The sequence below is a fragment of the Bombus huntii genome, chromosome 16 (genome assembly GCF_024542735.1).
Source record: "Bombus huntii isolate Logan2020A chromosome 16, iyBomHunt1.1, whole genome shotgun sequence".
Taxonomy (NCBI): domain Eukaryota; kingdom Metazoa; phylum Arthropoda; class Insecta; order Hymenoptera; family Apidae; genus Bombus; species Bombus huntii.
The window spans coordinates 8,514,705-8,534,788 of NC_066253.1; the positions used below are offsets into that span (position 1 = coordinate 8,514,705).

The window sequence follows — 20,084 nt, forward strand, 5'->3', positions numbered from 1 at the left end:
ATGCAATATGAACGACAGTTTGTGTAATAATATGTACCTCTCTTCTTAGTTTACTTTTGTATATTTTGCGACAGTTGATATTAATTTTATGAGGAACGTACTTACACTTTATCTTTGTAATTAAATGTGAAATGAAAGAAAAGAAATGACATGAGAAAAGGAAATTCGATGTATGAGTATATACGAATTGACGGAATTAAAATTTAACGCTATATTTAAATAGAAGACGTGAAATATCTTGTCATCTTAAAATAACTTGATCATTCCTATTCTTTTACATAAAAACACTTTTCGACTGTAACTTAAGAAACATGTCTGCTAACGTGAAACGTGCCAGAAAAAATTAACAACTTCCATTAAATTGGCAAATTTCTCATTAATATCGTAAAACTCGCGTTTACAAAGATCAGATCAATGTACATAATATACAAAACAAATGCAGAATATATAAATATAGCACATACGTTCTGAATTATATTCGAATTGGGCAGGGTAACCAAGTGAAAATATGTAAATTTCACGATGTGTAATGTACACTTTATCGAACTTGTAAGTAGTGTAGAAATAGAATATTTTACACGTAACAAAATATACAAACGACAATACACAAGTTAAATTATTTGTTAGATCCATGTATAACAAGCATAGTACAAAAGTGTTTTAGCTTTATGTACTGGTAATTATGAGAAGTACCAACTTAATAGATGTATTTGGTATGTACCTAGTTAAGAAAACAATAAATTATTCTGAACAGATAAAACGTTTAGTAGCTTGTGAAGTATGAATTTTCGAAAACGTAAGTATTTTATATCTAAGTAGTTAAGAAACGCGAGCAAGGGAAATCAAACAAAGGAACAAAGTTTTTTTGTTTAAAAATATTTAATTTGTTGTTCTATTATCCGAGGTTAGAAGCGATAATGTACAAAATCTGAATAAATAAGATTCTTCAATATTATTGAATTTTAATCCTAGGGTAAAGTAATATATCCGCATATTTTATTTATATACAATATGTATAAATAATGATGTGATTTGACTAATTTTGTTGAAAGAATATTTGTACTTTTTACGTAAAACTTCAGTCTTTTACAAACTTTCTTGTAATTAATAAACCAGTAAACACAATATTAATAAAATCTATTAAAATTATAAACAAACTCATAAGTTTTAATTTTAGTCCTTAAAGGTTGAAATATTTTGCTCCAATGTCGAGACATTTGTTTTAATCCAAAACATTACTATACTGAATCGATAATGTTGCATGTGCCACGAAAATGATGATAGTGTCAGATAACTTGTTGTGAAACGAAAAAGCATTGCATGTACATTTCTGTTGTTTTGTTGACCATGAGTTTGATGATCTTTTAAACTTGCCCATAGCTAAGAAATCAAACAGTATATCTAAACGAAATTAATTTCAAATTATTTTTTAGGTTCTAAGCTTTTATCTAATCTTTCAGAAGTTGCAAAATTTATTCCACAAGAGTCTTTTTTATCATAACCAAGTACACATCTTAAAACCATTTAAGTCTTCCTTAGTAATTTCTTCTTATCTTTAATAGTAACGAAAATAATTTAGATGAACGTTTTAAAATTGACACCCTGTATATTAAAAATAAAAGATATATTTTCTTCATAATTGGATAGGCTTTTTACAATGGCAATGTACAAATATCAAAATTGCAATTATACTATAACATATGTATATATATAAGCTTCACATTTAAACACAAGATTCTTTATCATATTTTTTTAATACCAATATTTTAATAATTATAACAAGGGTTTTTTAACAAGAGATGTATAACATTGTATACAAATTTTCAAAAACCTATAGATAATTTCAGTTATGCTCTTGCATCATTAATTGTTGATGCAACTCTTACCTCAATTCCATCTAGTTCCTTAGACATTACTATTTGACAGCCTAGCCGTGACTTGAAATTAAATATTATATAACTGAATATGTCAATAAATATATTTATTGCTATACAAATTAATACTAATACACAATAAGATTTCTATTTATCCATTTGAAAATCAACATTGTAAATATGCTAATTCCAACATAGATTTGTAATGATTATAGGGTCATAAATAAAAAACTATGAAAATTTATTATAATTTCAGTTTCGTAGTATTTAAGATAATAGAATTAATAGTGTGAATGATTTGATACTGATTATTAATATTACTGATTATAACGTATCTGTTAATTCATATGCTAAATCCAACATGTCTAATTCTTCATCTGTTGGTTTGTCAGGAAGTGCATCATAAACTTCTTTCGAAAATATTAAATGGCACGTACTACAAGTTAATGTTCCTTCACAAGCACCTATATCAATTATATTTTAAGATAACAACATACTTATATAATAAAGTATCAAAAGTTAAAAATAATAAGAATATTAAACTTGATAAAAATGAAAATTTTCAAATATTTTCTACCTCAAAATTATTTATTTTAAATTAAGTAAATTATGCTTCTCTAAAACATACCATATCCATCTAAATCAATTTCATTATTTACTACTATGTCTAATATAGTATCTCCAACTTTCCCTTTTGCTTTGATTCTCTCTCCACTTGCTTTAACAAACGTTATATTTACTCTGAAAATAATATTTATGAAAGATAAAAATTATCTCAATATAATTATTTTCTTTATTTTTTGTGTTTCTTCAATTAATCTTCTCTTAATTATACCTTAATTATATGTATCACTTATGATAATAGAAATAATTTAAAAATAAGATATACTTGTCTTAATAATACATAAATAAAATTCGTATATCATATATTTATAACAGTGTTATATTTTTAGTTGTTCACTGTCAATGTTGTTCTTATTAATACTATTCTATTAATACTATGTTATTTTTCTAGATGTTATACTCCTACAAAGAGAAAAATTTCTTAGACATTATTATTAGCATTATTATTTTGACACCAATTTTATATTGGAAGGTAAGTACTGAAATTCTATTAAAAAAAGAAGGAAAGCACAAGAAAATTTGTATCACTTACTCTTGTTTTTCTGAAAGTGGTTGCGTGGTCGATATTCCTCTTGTTGCCTGCAAAAAGGGCAACGTTGTGTTGCTTGTATATTTTGAATAATTTGATGCAATACCGAGAATTGATCTCGAAAATTTTTGTAATTGATTTACTAACGCCATTCCACTGTCATAAATATCATGAGTATGGGACACCCTGACCGAACACCAGATAAGTATTGCGGAAAATATCAATTGTAGATCAATTGTACTTTGTACAAAAACTTTCACGGCATTCTTCAGCTGCTATGCTGGGACGTTCCTTTACTGTGATAGGTTATAAAACGATTCCTAACACAAGTGACGTATCTCTACCGGACACGTGCTCTTCGGGCCACACGTTTTATGATACAAGACCAGCAAAATGATCAATATGTAATTTTACATATCTTACATTTTTTCCAAATGAAATGTTGTTTTTATTAAACGTTTAAAACCTCAGGCAACATTTATTTCATCTGATTTCAGTTTTACAAATATATATCTATATTACATATCTGTATAAATTACGGTCTGGTTATATCAAACAGGGACCGACACTCGCTAGGAAAAACTGCCCAAAAATTGAATCGTAAAAACCAATATGAAAGACAACAAATTTCTCGTTCTGCGGAACAAATGAGCAGAGTATCTTTATCTTTATCTGAGATATTCAAAGCGTATCACGCATACGCTAAACATGAAGAAAACTTTCTTGTCTTCCATGTTCATTTTTCCCTTTCCATTTCCGAACGGTTTCTTCTATATTTATTTATATGTTCGTGATTGATGCTATTGACAACATACAACTAAGGGGAAATACGAATAGTAATAGATATATGTATAATTCATTATGCAATTTTATAGAATTAAATCTTATTTATCTTCAGATATAAAAACTATATTTACCAGCTGAAACACTAACGCATATGCAGTATAATATAATCTACTTAACAATCTCGTTTTAGTTATAATATGTGATTAATTCTTTTGCTATTTCGCTATAAACAGTTTCTTGTGCATACAATATTTTTTTATAGTATTCTAATATATTGTTAGATATTGTAAAGAAAGTAAAGTACAGTTATTGAAGTTTGGGAACATTCAATGTTAACCTTGCTTCAAAAAATAATCTTTCGAATGAATGGGGAATAGATTTTTAGTATTATAGTTGGTATAATGTCATCATTGTTTACAATGTGTTAGAGTTAAAGAAATGAGACAAATTAATATTTCAAAAGCAAATTCAATATTTAAATGATGTTATTTTAAAATGGCAGATGATATGAATGTTCTTTTTATACGAGGAAATGGAAACGTATGTATGGTAATGGAAACGTAATGGTTTTAACATTATTTTAGTACAAGATCTTAGCATAATAGTAATTAACAGTATCCACTACCTTTTAGTCAATTTTTGAAAAATGACATATATGATAATTTGCAATAGTTTGATAATAAAATACTTGTATCAATATTAATAACGTATAATTTGCTATCTTAAAAGGATACAGAAACAGCCAATGATAATGTTTGGGATGATAGTGCATTAATAGAAGCATATGATAAAGCAATAAATTTAGCAAAAGAAGAAGTTATCAAGCGAATGGAAATGGATGTTGGAAATTCTCAACCGAAAGAAAACCTACAAAATCTTAAGCAGCCTAAACACGCAAGTAAATTACACAAGGTTGTGATTTTGGTAGAATATTACAAATTTGATACAGAATATTATTAAATATATTGATTAAGAAGCAAATTATTTTATTTTGCTATTTACTTATATTTATTTGTATACACATCTTTTCTCTATAGAAATGGATCATAGGAGCACCTTATCGTGCAATATACTCAGAGGATGGAGAAATTTATGAAGCTATAATATCAAAAATTTACGAAAACAATGGCACGTGTTGAAGTGGTTACCACTTCTAAGAAAACTCTACATCTGGTCTTTTTTAGTTTTCTCAAGCACTGAAGCCATCGACAGCGTGTAGACAAAAGACTGCGACGAAGTCAGGCCATAAACAGTAGACAGGCGACGTTGGCTTCGGGGTTTTTCAGTTATTAGGTAACACAGCTAGCGTGCGGATCTGGACCAGCTCAAATTGTATTTTTACTTATTACACTTCTATTTAAATATATTTTCTACCTTACAATTTATCCACGTGTTTTCTCTGTTTACACACCGAATAACCTCAACAGCACGTGTGTTGTAAAATTTGTAGGTAATACCTTTAGCATGATGGTTATGTCAATTAAGAAATGTACTAAAAATACATATATATATGAAGTAAAGGCTTTCGCATAGTCTATCACAGTGTCATTCAGCAGGTCCTTAACTGGGCAGGAGTACCTGTCAATGTCTATGGGGAGACCCGTGGGATATAGGGTCATGAACCATAAACATGCATGTTACTTATTGTTCATTATTAGCTGCTTGGAATATAATTCTCCTCATTAGACGAGTGATTATTACTACATATATCAAGGCAAACATTTATACATATACATTTATGCACGGGAAATTCTAATACATTGCCTGTAAGGACAGTAACCGAATGGCACTCAGTCATTCTATTAAATGACAAAAATTTCTTTTACTCTGTGTTTAGGCTATGGTAATACAGAGAAAGTCGAATTGAGTTCTCTTTTAGAATCAGAAGGTTTGCAAAGTCAAATAGCACAACAAAAGAAAGCTTTGGAAGAGAAATTCAATGAAGAGGACGATGAGACTTGTGAGACTAATTTTTCTACAAATGTAAATTCGAAAAAATATAATGTAGAAAAAATGGATTGTGACTCTGAAGAAGCAAATGCGTATAAACATCACTTCATACCGGGACCATCTTTCAATTCGATGACTGATATAATGCCACCTGCACCTCCTTTACCACCACAATTAATGGCCAAGTAAGTACAATTTAAAAATTCTAATGGAATGCTGAATATTTCTAATATTAATAAGTAATTTGGAATAAGTTTAACATTTTATTTGGAAAAAAATACGAAATTTTAATAAAATGTACTAGATTATCAGATAATGATACAGACGCACTTTCAAGTATGTTGATGTCATGGTATATTAGTGGTTACATGGTATATTACACAGGTAATTATTTCATATAAGTATTTTATTGTATATTAAATTTTCAATGGACTATGTTATTTCTTTTGTAGGTTATTATCATGGTTTGAAACAAGCAAGAAACAATCAAGAGAACAGGAAGAACTGTTGATTATATCAATTTTTTCAATAACAATATAACAATAATATAAGATATAATAAAATATAAAACTCATTGTATTTATTTACTTCAATTATTTGAAATAAAGAACAGCTTTATTTTCATATAAGACTTTAAGACTTTTTTAAAAATAATTATTAAGATAAGAAAACATAAAAAACATATTTTTGATAAAATACACTCACATATATATGTCGGGTTATCATTAGGATTTAAGGCGCGTAATGATCCTTCGTTTGAATTAGCCATTGTTTTACGAAACAGAGAATATATTTACGCGAATAAACAAGATTTTACAAAATATTATGAATAATGAGTTTAATAAATAATAAGATTAACAAACGATAAGTTTAACTAATAATTAGATTAAAGATTAATAAGTTTAACGAACAATAAGAGGAACGAATAATTAGCCATTGTTTTACGAAACAGAATATATTTACGCGAATAAAAAAGATTTTACAAAATATTATGAATAATGAGTTTAATAAATAATAAGATTAACAAATGATAAGTTTAACTAATAATTAGATTAAAGATTAATAAGTTTAACGAACAATAAGAGGAACGAATAATATGTCTTACGAATAATGAATTTAACGTATAATGAGATTAACGATTGATAGGTTTCACGAATAATGAATTTAATTAACGCTATTAACAATGTTCCAGGGTTCAAACGAATCCACGGTCAACGGGATAACTCTTTACTATGTATAGAATAATTTTAAACACAAAATACAATTGCTGAGACACTCGGTAAATTGCTCGATGTATCACTTTCCAAGGCGATCACACGAATGAATATCTGATGAAAATCTTTTTCGCTATACGACTGCATTTGTTTGTTATATGCTCGCTGGAAACATCGAGAAGGTTCCAATCGTTGTTGCTAGGCAATTTCTGTCAAAAGTTTGTTGTATACTCTTTGGAAACATCGAGAAAGATTCAAACGCCGTTACTAGGCAGTTTCTGTCTGGAGATTGATTCCTAATACAACGTGTGTCCCATTATATCGACATCTCTAAAGTACAATTCTATGTGATTTCTAGGGAGAACAATACAACCGATCCACACCTTCGTCAGGCAAAACGTTTATCCCGTGACCGTGGCTACGTTCGGCGACCAGTTGTCACCTCGAACCCACTTTCGCTTTCACAAATATCAAACAATTACAAATGACAATTGCTTAATTACTGTTATGATAAAATCTAGGCTAAAGCATTAGAAGGCTTCCTCAAAATTGCAAAGGGAAGGCTCCGGTTTTCCTTTCATCTCCGACATATATAATACAAGGATATAATACAACCGAACATTTTAAACTTAGCCTATAGCGCGTGCGCGCACACACACGCACACACATGACACACATGACACACATGCGCGCACACACATGCGCGCACACACATGCGCGCACACACATGCACACACATGCGAATGATTTCTCGAACGATAATCCATTTATTTATATTTTTCAATATCTGTCCTTACGATTGCGTATTTATTTGTTCCACGTATCATATTTATCTATTTGCATAACTGTAGGTGACATTTTTTTTAACAATTTTGCTAATATTTGATAACTTTTTAATTCATATTTCAAAGTGGTAACAGGTGTTTCTTTCTTTTCAATTCTCCTCCATATCGGGCTTATTTCTAGTAGCCACGCTTGCTTACAAAGCAATTTTATATCTGCACAAGAATATCTTTCAGTACATTTTACTATGTGGTTTACAATATCTGTATTTTCTAATAAGTGGTTGCTAAGGTATAATTTGAATATACCAAGTCGAGCAACTTCATTGGGTAATGATACGTATATTTGCTTTTCGAGACGCCTGAGTAAAGCTGCATCAATGCCCCTAATAACATATTTACAATAAATATTATCGTTCTATTATACTAATAATAATGAAGGAATACTTCAAACAACACAATAACATATTTGGAATTTGGAGAAATATTACGATATTTTCTACTTAGAAAACATTGAAATAACGTGATATACGTACCAAGGGGAATTAGTTGTAGCCAGAAGAACTACATTAGAATTCTCATTAGACACTAATCCATCCAATCTAGAAAGAAGTTCTGATCTGAATCTCTTTGCAGGTTCAGACAATATACAGTCTCCTTTATTTGTGGCGATCCAGTCAATCTCGTCGATAAAAATAATTGTAGGCGAATGACTATAGGCAAGTTCAAATAAAACCTGTTCAGTTTAACAAATGTATTATTCATTAAATATTATATTCGAAATTCCTTAAATTCATTGCCTCATCACGAATATGATATCATTTCGTTTTCCAAACAACTATTCTATTTATATATAAATGACGAAAAATAAAATCAAATCTTTTTATACCTAGAATCTCTCCTTCATAGACAAAGGAACAAAGAAACTTACATAGACAAAGCAACTTACACGTATATACTTCTCGGAATCGCCTCTCCATTTGCTGACCAATGAGCTGGCAGTTATGTTAAAAAAGGTGCAATGGCATTCTGTCGCGACTGCCTTCGCTAACTTCGTTTTCCCTGTTTTGTATATTTCTTGTAAACATGTACAGAAATGAAAAGAATACGAGTATCTTACCTGTACCAGGTGGGCCGTACAGCAAAATACCTTTCCAGGGGGAAAACGGGCCATCAAAAAAGATATGATACTTAAGGGGATACACAACGGCCTCCTTAACAGCGGTTTTACATTCCTCTAGGCCTATAACGTCATCCCAATGTACATTTAATTTGTTTACTATGATCTCCTGTGACGATACAAAGATAAAATGGCGTCTTCTCTATATTAAGTAAGTGTTACGTAATTTGATATTTGAAGCGTTACTGAAATCACGTCATCGTCGATATACGTTGGACGGTTTATCGACGGGAATTTTATCGTTTAAAAGCTTTACGATACGTATATTAATCGAAAATAACTTACGCATGAGATGTCCTCAGCAATCTTTCGTAATTCCGGATTATCTGAATAAAGCTTTTCAATGCATTTCAATATCTTCGATTGCATGGATTGTTCCATTGGGACGTTAAATAGCTCTTCTGATGAACGTCCATCACTCTCATTGGGGAATATTGACGTCACTGTCATTGCGAGATTAATATGATTCGTATTGTCATCAGTTATCTTCTGCTGTAGATTCGTCTCTTTCACAGGCTCACTTCTCGCTTGTTTACTAACAGATTTGGCTTTTGTCTCAATACTTCTACAAACACTGGATCATATTGTAATACGATACGTTGAATACGATACGTTGAATACGTTGAATACCGTTTAATATCGTTAAATAATTTAAATTCTTACGTTTTGCTTGCATTTGTCACTTCCCTCGTCATTTCCCTTCCAGTTATTTTCTTACACAATATGGGATATTTTTGAAATTTCATCTTGTAATAATTTTCATACTCTGCAACGATAATTTCCAAATCGATGTTGTCGCAAACCCGATGTTCGGGAGATAGACGAGCTTCCCGGAATAATACATCGCTAACGTCTATATACCTAAAAAAATGTAGCTTTTAATTAATTATAGTTTTTAACTAATTAAAAATATTTTTCGCAATGACTGAACACTATAAGATAACCATCAAACAACTGTTTTATCTCTAGGTAAGACAGGCAAAAGAATGTATTTACTATATAAATCCTCGAAGATAATTTCTTGTCTTCTGCTTTTTAATTTCCAATTTTTAGATGGATAAGAATAATTTGAATTTATACTTCATATATTTGTTTATAACTAGTTAATCTACATTATCGATTGAGTTATTCTTAACTACTGAATTACCGATGTCGAATTTTCAAATTTGGTTTCGCCTTCTCTTTCCATGATGTCCACTGATTTCTATTTCGATTGGTCACTGACACTATTCAAAAGAATTGGAACTAGGAATATATTTTAATTATAATATACTCACCCATTGTGTTCCAAATAATCACATACAAGGTATAATATGTTCCGATGACGTTCCGAAATACGACTCTCCTCCTAATATAATTATTTTTTAATTACAATAATATAAGGTTTTTCGTGGAATTTTTTGTTACATTTGCGAATTCAACGAGTTACACATGATTTTTCATGAAACACGAACGTTAAAAATATTTGATACAGCCTAATTATAAAAATTGTTAGAAGCAAAAGTCATAGATACTATGTGCGAGTATCGCATGAAACGAACAGCTATTAAGAGAACTGCAGCAATATTACAAATCAAATAACAAAACACACTCGTCTGTGACGTGGAAATTCTAAAATCTAAAATCTAGAATATTCCTTACCTTTTTTCGCAGATTATAAAATATCTTATTCATACTACCTTGCATCGATAAATCACCGTTCATAGTGATACTTTCAAATCGCCTATCGTTTCTCAATGGATACGAGAATTTCCGTTTATTACTTTAAAAACAACCCGTCCATTGCGTTTCTCTTAAAAAATTCTTTTAACTCCGTTGAAAACCGAGCATCAAACAAGAGACAAACGATTTGTTGTCATGGAAATGTTTGGTTCACACATAAGCAACGCACAAATATAATGATAGAATAGCTGAGTGTGTGTACTGTATAGTAAGATGGATGCAACATGGAAATAGAAAGAGAACACCATGTATAGATACTTCCTGTCCTTGTTTAATCAGGCATGCACACTAGTGGACACTGACGCTGCTCGTATACCGCTGTTACATATTTCCTGTACAAGTGCGCGTCATTAGACAAGGACGGACCATCCTCTCTCTACTTCTCTATCGCGTTTTTAGTTCGCTCACGCGCTCTGTACTTATATCTATTACATTTCCACCATAAGCAGCGGCCGTGCAGTGACTTACAAAAGTTCCGAACGGTTCCATCCTGGGCGGACGGTTAATTGCGTTCGGTACTTCGAGGCAGGAAGGTGAGTACAGAATCGCTCCTCTTAGTACTCTTATTAGAAGTGTTATCATCGAATATAAGTTTTTTCAATAAATTCTTATCGTTTTACAATCTTTCTAGAATACAATGACGTCAGCAATCGATCATTTTCGCGAATTTATTGTAAATTAATTGGGGGAATATCTGGAGTTCTTTATCGGTTTCGACTGTAAAATCAGCAACTATTCGAATTTTTCATTCATAATTGTGACATTTTCGACTCTTCCGTTCCCAAGACCCTCTTGAGAGATTTTTGGCACGTTCCATCACCCTTGTTAAACGAGTGCACATTGGTGGATATATTGATTTTAAAAACCAATACGTGAACGAGGTTTATTATCTCACTGGGACAAAGAAATCCGTTTTATTCGCGAATTTTCCGTGTTTCTTCTTAATTTTCGTGAGTGTCTGGCGCGGAGCATTATTTGAATGAACTTTTTATCGTTCAGATTATATTTCGTTTAAAAAGATTGAAATTGATGTCGAGAAGAAATGAAACAAGGTGCTCGGGCATTCTTTCGTTTCCCGGGGAAAGAGAAATATGAAAAAAACGGTCGTTCTTCCCTCTGCCATTTTCGTCCATTACCAAAATGGTATGACCCAAGTGTCCCGGGCCGTGAATCAATCAAACGAATTTTGAATAATTTTTGAATAATATCCAGTTAATAATTTGTGAAACAAATTAATTTCATTTTATTGTCGGAAACAAATTAGTTGGATTTTTCTTTCTTTAGCAGTTTTTGCCAGAGTTGACCTGACGTGCTACTTCAGTTTCCATCTTCGCTTCTCGAAACTTCCAACGTCCTTGGTGTTGGAGTCTCCTTGCCCAGGTGAGTACATACCTTCTAGATACTCGTCGCTGTTCATCCTTACGAGCCTCTCGAGCTTTAGTTGTCAATTGTTATCGTTAAAGGAAGAGAAGCTCGCGACAGATGTTATCGAACAAATCGTTTATTCTCGAAAAGTTCGAACTTGTTCGTTGCGTTTGAATATATATGGACGGACGCCATTTTTCATGACATCATCATGATTTGTCATGTCGTGAGTATAGCTTCTGACTACCATATGTTTGTGATTTATGTGAAATTTGACCACTATACCGTGATAGAATAATATTTCCAATGAATCATAAATATTTTACATTGTGAATTATAAATATTTGTTACAAATTATATCGTACTTGAGATGAAAATGAACCATATATCTCCTTATGGAATATGAGGTAGTAAATCATTCGAAACATAATAACGATTAATTAAGCACATATACAATAACGTTTACGAATGAATATTGCAAATTATTGTATGGCTTTAATGCGGTATTTAATGTTTTGATTGCGGTCTTTGAAATGGTATCATAGGTGCTGATATAATATCGCGCGAAAAAGGAAAGACCAGTGGTTAATATTGCAGGTGCACCAGTGCGTTGCGCTCGTCGAGGGTGGTTTTGACGCTGGTGCCGAGGAAAGGCGCAGAACGTGTTCGATCGACCCGCGAACGTAGCCTGTGCTCATACTGCGACAGATTTCGTTTCAGTTAGGCTCAGTCGCTGTTTGTCCGTCGACAGCGTATAGTCGCGTCGGCCTACGATTCCTTTTTTCTTCTTGTTTCTTGCGAACTCTCTCGCAACAGCCGTTCTATACGTACGCCGCCAGTATATCGCGTGATCATCGTTCCCGTTGCTTCCCTTACCCTCTCACGTCCTTCGAAGAAGACCTCCCTTTGGTTTTTCCTTGTTTGGAGGGAATTCATCGCTCGGACACATGGACTGCGAAGCACGAGGGTTGATCGAGGCATCAGCGTGATGTACTTTTCAGGTTTCATATTTTCTCTATGATACTTTCTAAGGAGAATTTGGAAGATATACATTTTTAGGAAATAAAGGTTTTTATGGAGTCATCGATAGGTTAGAATTTAATTAACTCTCTTATAACAGGTATTCCAATTTTTTAATATATAAATTTAGTTTCCTCTATGGTGTTAGAGAACATAATGCGGGCATTTTATGATATAACGAATATATTCGTATATATTTTAGTTTATTCATTCGTCAAATTTCCCTAGTAGGCCGGCCTGCAGCTCACATGCAGCACTTAGTAAAAATTTGTTTTGTTAGAGGTTGGCCATTCTTCTTGCTATAAAAATATCGTGAAGTCATATCATATGATAAAGCACCTTCTGAAAGCTAGATGCTCGATAACGAGCCTAATGATTCTCGGTAGTTTGTAATGTCAAGCTTTGAATTGGCGAGATCGCTCTGCTGTCAAACCGCCGTCCAGCGGCGACCACATTCTTTAACCACGTTCAAGGGGTATATCACGCTACAGAAACCATCAAAGGGTTTGCAAGTTAGTTGCCTTTTAGAAGTGGGGCAGTTGGTTGTTACATGTCATCCGTAGTTGCTGGCTGTTCTCCTTAGTCGCCATACATCATAGAGACGACAGTTATAGTCGCCAGTTGTCCTTGCTCACGGTTGCTTGTTGTCGCTAGTTAGTTCTCGTTATCGTTATGTATTCCATCAATCACGTGAAATTTAACGTATGGGATTTTATTCTTCTTTATTCTTTCTGTAGGGAGATTTTTTAAGACGAGGAAAATATAGAATATTTCAAGACGACGGTAAGGTTTGAATTTAAGTAACTATTTTATGATACAACAAAGTGGAAAAACGATTTAATTTTATAAAGTTTAAGGTAATTTTTTAAAAAACTTCGAATTTAAAAGATTCAAATAGATATCTTAAACGTAATTAAACCCTCCATATCGTAAGAAATTAAATGAAATTGCGCAAGAAAGTTAATACATTTAATGTATTATTTTAAACATTTATTTAAAACATTTATTTAAAATTTAAGTGTAGGCGTTGACGCGCGCGCGCCATTCGAAGCATTTGTCAGTTCGTTACATCTGCGGTAAAAGTTGTAACTACGAAGAAGCTTAACATATGGTGCGTCTCAAGACGACAGTAAAAAGTATTAAGAGATTTTTCGAGATTTTTTCTTTTAAGTTTCCAAGTACTTTTTCTATTTAACTTCTTTTTTTTTGCATTTTCTCATAATATTCGATAAATAGAGACGAAATATGACAGTTCTTAGTTCGGGGATTTATTGGTTCGAAAGTTACTTCAAAAGTGTTTCTGGAGTTCGTGCGGTTAATACTTTTAAACTACTGAGTACGACTTATTCCGTATGGCTGGACAAATCTTTGTTGATACTGTAAGCGTAACTGGTCCGGATATTGTCTTGTGGAGATAGAAAAATACACGAAGTATTGATTGAACTACATATTTTTTTAATTCTTTTTTAATTCTTTTAGTTCTTCATATATTGATAATAGAACGATATTCCGCTACTTTGAGCACAATATAGTAATGTTTAAATAAATAATAAAATTTACGCATTTCGTCTTCATGCGTCGATAAGAAAATGCAAAAAAAGTTAAAGAAAGATGATGCGCAGATGCGAAGTTTAGTCAGCAATAATATTTAAAACCTCTAAAATACATTGTACACATTTATTTGCAAATAAGCTCAATGAAATTAAACTGTAACTGTGTTTCCAATAATGTCTTCGATGTATTGCTCGCCATTATGTCGGATTAACAACTCTAAGTGATCGACCTTAATCACTAAATGGCGGCCGTGATTCAGTGGTATAGCTTTACATATGACGGACATCGCAGGCGCTTATAAGACGTCTATTGTGAAACGTTTCCAATAGCACCGTTTATGTGATGGTGAAATCTGAATATATATATATCGCTGAAATATATATCGCTTATCACTTGAGTCTGACACGATCGTTTTTAAATAGAATCACAATTTTTTATTCTTTACAAAATCAGTCTATAAAGATTATGTGCAAATAAAATAGATAAAGAGATAAATGGTTGTACAAACTTACAAAACAGATATTACAAGTATATCTAAATAAATGATATATTTATAAATTGTAATATTTGATCTAAAGTTTAAATAAATAAAAGAGATACTCGTAACTTACAATAAACGTATTTTTTTTTCAATTTTTAAACAAAGCAAAAGTGGATAACAATTTTTCAAAATGTAAAAATCAACACAATGGTTGGTTTCTTTAATTAATCAATAACGTTTAAAGTTAATTAATGTCCAGAGTGGTTTGTACATTTTGTATTTCGCCGTATTTCAACGTTCGATGTGTAAATAAAACTTGATGCCTGAAATATCGAAAAAATAATTAAATCCGATCGTTCCGTCGAATTTGCAAATTGTATATTCGTGTAAAATCGAGTGCGCTTGTGTATGCTGATACGAAAAGTGGTAGTATATTTTTCTTTTTTCGATTATCGTTATCACTTTTTGTGTGGAAAAATTAATTCCGTGAAATGGAAGTGCAATCAATACGGCTTATCACGAAATAATAGCACAACGACGGTACATATTGGTATTGACGTCAGCTTCACAAAATTTCTCGAGTATCGCGGTCGACTATTTGGGTTAAGAATTCATTTTCAAGGTCCTACAAGCACGAGTATCTTATGGATATGAAATTTTCAGTGTACATTTTAATAACCATATTTCATATTGCATGCTGCGGTCCAAGAAAAATTCGCAGTTAATATTCTGCTAATCCTTGCTGCTTTTAAAAACCATAAGTAAGGTCCGTAAGGTCGTCCGTAAGGTTTAAAAGATTTCGAGTAGATTTGTATTACGTATTTTATCTTCTAATTTTTAAAGAGAGGGTCGTGTTTAATTAATTGAAAATGACGAAACTGTAATGGGACATTATTATCAAATATTAAACGTGGTTCCATTGGGTACTTTTATGGTCTTTGCGAGATATATATGCATTATACGTTGCTATTAGCAACGCGTAGCGATGAACGATGGAGAGCAGTACCTTCGTTATCTCGTCTCGGTTGTGTACATATCAGTAATGCACAGTACTCGTACTAAATATCTTACAAATTCCATAGAGATTTTCAGATTAGTTTCGAATAATACCAACACGACCATGATAGTCACAGTACAGTATTAAATAGTGCCACTATGCATAATACACTCCTAAAATGTTTCTACAAATATATTTATCCGAATATTTTTGTCAGCTACTATATCCTAACCACGATTTATTAAACAATATATAGATTTAAAAAAGAATATATAACGACATTACTTGTTTAGGCTAGATTGGTTTAACTTGTATAGTTTTAATAACTGTGTAAGATCAAACAAGAACTTATCGTTAGTTTGGCGAGATTTGATTACACGAAGCAACATAATTGCTTTGAAACTCAGGACAGAAAACAATGTCAACCGGTAGACGCGTTTGTCTGGTGAACGTGTAACGCGTGAATAATAGATAGCGACAATCACGCGAACGCTAGTTACAGCTGACTTGGCTTACATTGTAGCATTCAAACTAGAGTATACGAGCCGTAAGCGCTATTGAAAGTTCAAAGGCCGACTAGTGAGCTTCATCCTATCTCATTTTTTAATCAGGCGATGGATCGACGAATCGTATTGATTTCGAGGATTATTATAGTTCTGTGGCAATTTTAAAGCGTGGTTTGTCTAATCTTGTCTCGTTAGCTACAGACTCTTTGGCGAGCAGCCTGAAACTTGATCCAGTTTCGAGAAAATGAAAAATTCGTTTCTTCTCTTTGCTTCCCTGTTCCTTCTTTCCTCCTTTTTCCCTTTTTACATCGCGTTAAGACCCGTTAAATAATATTGACTGCCGTGGACGCTGGCTGAGAAGTGCACTTTATAACTAGCTTTAAAATCACTGACGTCGATGAGGACAAAGGTAAGTTAGAGGGTCATTTATCTGAGCTGGTGTTATTCGACCTGAACTCTGCAACTTTTCAGAGCTTCTTTCGTTTTTCTTTTAAGAGCAGAGATGTTAACTGGTCTTTTGTTACGTGTAAGAAGTATGTACTAAAGCTTATTTAGCACCAATTGGTTGCTCAAAGTCGAGATATACATACCTATATTATATTAATACGTTACAGAAGATTACGCGTTAGTTAGCTTATGAGAATTTATAGCGTGTCACAGATCACAAAAGCAGAATGACTACTTTTTCATAAACGATATATGTATATGAATTGAAAGTTTAACTATTACGCCACATACTTCTCTCGATAAACGTCGTCGAGTGCATATTGTTAAGGAATATTAGCCATTTGAATTCAATAGTTTCGAAGATACTAATGCTTCTGTGAAGTTTTTGCAGGCTGTTAATTTTTTATTGAGATACTACAAATTTTGAATAACTTCGATTAGAAATAAAAATCACATTACATTAACGCGTAGAATGTAACGTAACGTAGATAATGTAAATATAAATTATATTACAAGGAAATAATACGGGTAAGTAATGTGAAACATTCTGGTTAAAATTGCATCCCTTGAAGGCTAGGACACACAGTACTTACGAAGTAAATTAAGTACCAAGTGGGGTACTTAAGAAAATTCATGTTGTCATTGTTTAATAAACATCTTTAGCTAATAGCTTTCTGCAAAAGCTGGTTTAAGTTATGCTAGCTTATTCCTTATTAATTGCAATTATATTGTTCGTATCTCCTAGAGGATTAACAATCCATTTTTATAATGGATAATAAAAGTAAATTCCTATTAGGTTGTCCCAAGTTTCTTTCGTTTTATAAAGAAATGACAGATGCACAACATATTTTGTTTTATGTTATTCTATATTATTTTACATTAAATTGGAAAAAGGTGGATCACACGTAATTCAATAAAATAATATAAAACGAAAAATGTTGTACATCTATTACTTTCTTATAAAACGAAAGAAACTTTTGGAACAACCTAATATTTCTCTACTACGACGCTTTTACAGTGCTAAAATATTTGATAAAAATGTTAAGAAATTCTAATATTGATTTAAGCGTATCGATTTATCTGCTCTTCATATTTAATCAAACAGAAATTGTTAATTATGATTTCCACTTAAAAGCGGATTGCATATTATGAGGATAAATTATCAAATTCATCTCTAATATAGACATTAGAGAATCATTCATAGCCGCAATCCTGTTTACCGCTAACATTCCTGGTACTCAATAATTCATTAGGTGACTGCTTTAGCCGCACAGAATACACCTACAAATAATTAATCGCGATTAATATTCCATCGACTTTTGAAAATCCCTCATGTGATCTATTTCATGCGATGAGAATACGTATAAATTGAGATTGCGATCGACCATCGTCAGTCGGATAAATCGAGTGATTCAAATTATAACACAAAAAAAAGTTAAAACTAGTTACATTATCTTTTTCAATTTTTATGTATTATTTGGCGGAAGAAACTTTGGTAATTGGTAAGTAAAGTTCACCTCCTTAATGTTAATGATTTTAATATGTTATTAAGCTCAAAGTTCTAAGGAATTTTCTATATATATATACATATACATAACTGTGTGCGTATATGTATAATATACGTATAACAACCAAAGTTCAGCTCTCAAGTGTATGCAAAACTTTTATGTTCATTTTACGCTATACCAGTATGTTTCATGAATTTGTTTGCTAACAGTATCGAAACAAATAACAAGCAGAGGACGAGCTATTCATGAATTGTTTTGCCAGCGTGTACGCTCCCAATATTTTCTATTTGAGAAAACATACTTGTTGCTATTGCAACTACAAATATTTTTACAGTCGACGCATTTGCCGTGAATCATTGGCTAACATGTAAAATCGAGAAAAAACATGGTTTATTGTGATGGAAATGTGGAAAATCGCAAAACAGATATAGAAGGGAAAATAAAGGAAAGGAAGGTAGATAAGTAGAAGCTTGGGGTCAAGTTTAATTCACTGAAACCGAGCTGCTTGTATTATCACAAAACAAAATTGCCAGTACGTCATTTCCGTACTCTCGTCCTCGCGAAAATGGTTTCGCTTCTTAAGGAAAAACGAAGAGACAGGGAAGAGAGGAAAAAGCAGACGGAGAGCGCTTTTAAAAAGCTGGCGAACAGTGTGTTACCACAACGAGATACGCGGTGCTATTTGTCGCTTTAAATTGTGCCGCAACTCGTTTTTGAGATCTTTGCCAGGGACGCGTTAAAACACGCTGCAAATATATTTCTGGCTTTTCTGGGGTTTAACTGAAATATGACAAATAACGTTGTAAAACATATGTACTTATGACTTACAGAGTAATTGAGTGTACAAAATATATAGTATACAAAATAGCCAGCGATTTAGGGCTTTAAAAGATCAAAAGGAAAGAAAAGAAAAGAAAAGAAGAAAGATAATATGTTGTGGCAGTCTAAGTCGATCTAAGAAAATAGATAAAGGGAGGGAGGGGCAAAGCTAGTTAATCTGGAAAGAATCCAAGCGTCAATTTCAAGCATTTACAGAGAATCAAGCGGGCTGGTTAAAGTCGTGGGTTGAGCAATTATCCCGCGTTAGGTTCAATCAGGTTAGTCCCACGCGAGATTGATCCAACCATGCGAAAACGAGTGTATTCTGATTTCTGTCGCAGATACTTCTGGCTAGTGCAGTACCTACACGGTGGTTGTTGAAATAGCCGCTTCTCATCTATTTTCCGCAGCGCGGACATCATCCTTTGATCCCTTACGACTAACGAAGTTTTCGAAGATGTACGGCAGTTTGAGATTCTACTTGAAAATGATCATGATTGCGGTCTGTGTGCCGTCTGCTCTTCTTTTTGTCCTTCCGTTAAAGACTGGTAAGTAGATACTGATTAATTATGCGATCGAAACCCTATATAATGGCTACAAAAAATATTTGCATCATTATTCTCGTTTCCTAATGAATCGCTGTTTTAATCAAGTTTTATATTGCATCAAATTTCTGATTTAATTAATTGATAAATTAGTCAATATATAGGCATTATTATACAATAT

The 20,084-nt window shown here is 32.3% G+C and overlaps 3 protein-coding genes and 1 long non-coding RNA gene across 6 annotated transcripts; 1 reads left to right on the forward strand and 3 right to left on the reverse strand.

Moving 5' to 3' along the window:
* Positions 1 to 2,098: 2,098 nt before the first annotated feature.
* LOC126874339 (adrenodoxin-like protein 2, mitochondrial) lies at positions 2,099 to 3,524 on the reverse strand. Of its 3 annotated transcripts, none has more exons than XR_007692747.1 (4): positions 3,031 to 3,524; positions 2,710 to 2,900; positions 2,503 to 2,615; positions 2,099 to 2,338 (listed from the first exon to the last, which is right to left on the reverse strand). XR_007692747.1 is itself a non-coding variant. In XM_050636274.1 (3 exons), exons 1-3 carry the CDS (start codon positions 3,177 to 3,179, stop codon positions 2,199 to 2,201), a joined length of 402 nt encoding a protein of 133 aa, XP_050492231.1. In that variant the 5' UTR covers positions 3,180 to 3,453; the 3' UTR covers positions 2,099 to 2,198. The 3 variants fall into 3 exon arrangements, 1 of the variants encoding a protein (XP_050492231.1); XR_007692748.1 differs by having other exon boundaries at positions 2,764 to 2,900; positions 3,031 to 3,466; XM_050636274.1 differs by lacking the exon at positions 2,710 to 2,900 and having other exon boundaries at positions 3,031 to 3,453.
* A 1,123-nt stretch (positions 3,525 to 4,647) lies between these two features.
* On the forward strand, positions 4,648 to 6,274 carry LOC126874762 (survival motor neuron protein-like). Its single transcript, XM_050637120.1, has 5 exons — positions 4,648 to 4,711; positions 5,651 to 5,773; positions 5,849 to 5,948; positions 6,068 to 6,147; positions 6,216 to 6,274. The coding sequence occupies exons 1-5, from the start codon at positions 4,648 to 4,650 to the stop codon at positions 6,272 to 6,274; spliced, it is 426 nt and encodes a 141-aa protein (XP_050493077.1).
* A 37-nt stretch (positions 6,275 to 6,311) lies between these two features.
* LOC126874326 (katanin p60 ATPase-containing subunit A-like 2) lies at positions 6,312 to 10,286 on the reverse strand. Its single transcript, XM_050636225.1, has 8 exons — positions 10,217 to 10,286; positions 10,087 to 10,143; positions 9,603 to 9,800; positions 9,225 to 9,513; positions 8,880 to 9,081; positions 8,691 to 8,821; positions 8,296 to 8,495; positions 6,312 to 8,145 (listed from the first exon to the last, which is right to left on the reverse strand). The coding sequence occupies exons 3-8, from the start codon at positions 9,683 to 9,685 to the stop codon at positions 7,785 to 7,787; spliced, it is 1,266 nt and encodes a 421-aa protein (XP_050492182.1). The 5' UTR covers positions 9,686 to 9,800; positions 10,087 to 10,143; positions 10,217 to 10,286; the 3' UTR covers positions 6,312 to 7,784.
* A 7,802-nt stretch (positions 10,287 to 18,088) lies between these two features.
* LOC126874350 (uncharacterized) lies at positions 18,089 to 19,817 on the reverse strand. Its single transcript, XR_007692764.1, has 2 exons — positions 19,726 to 19,817; positions 18,089 to 18,312 (listed from the first exon to the last, which is right to left on the reverse strand). It is a non-coding gene; the product is annotated as an uncharacterized LOC126874350 (long non-coding RNA).
* Between the last annotated feature and the right edge of the window lie 267 nt (positions 19,818 to 20,084).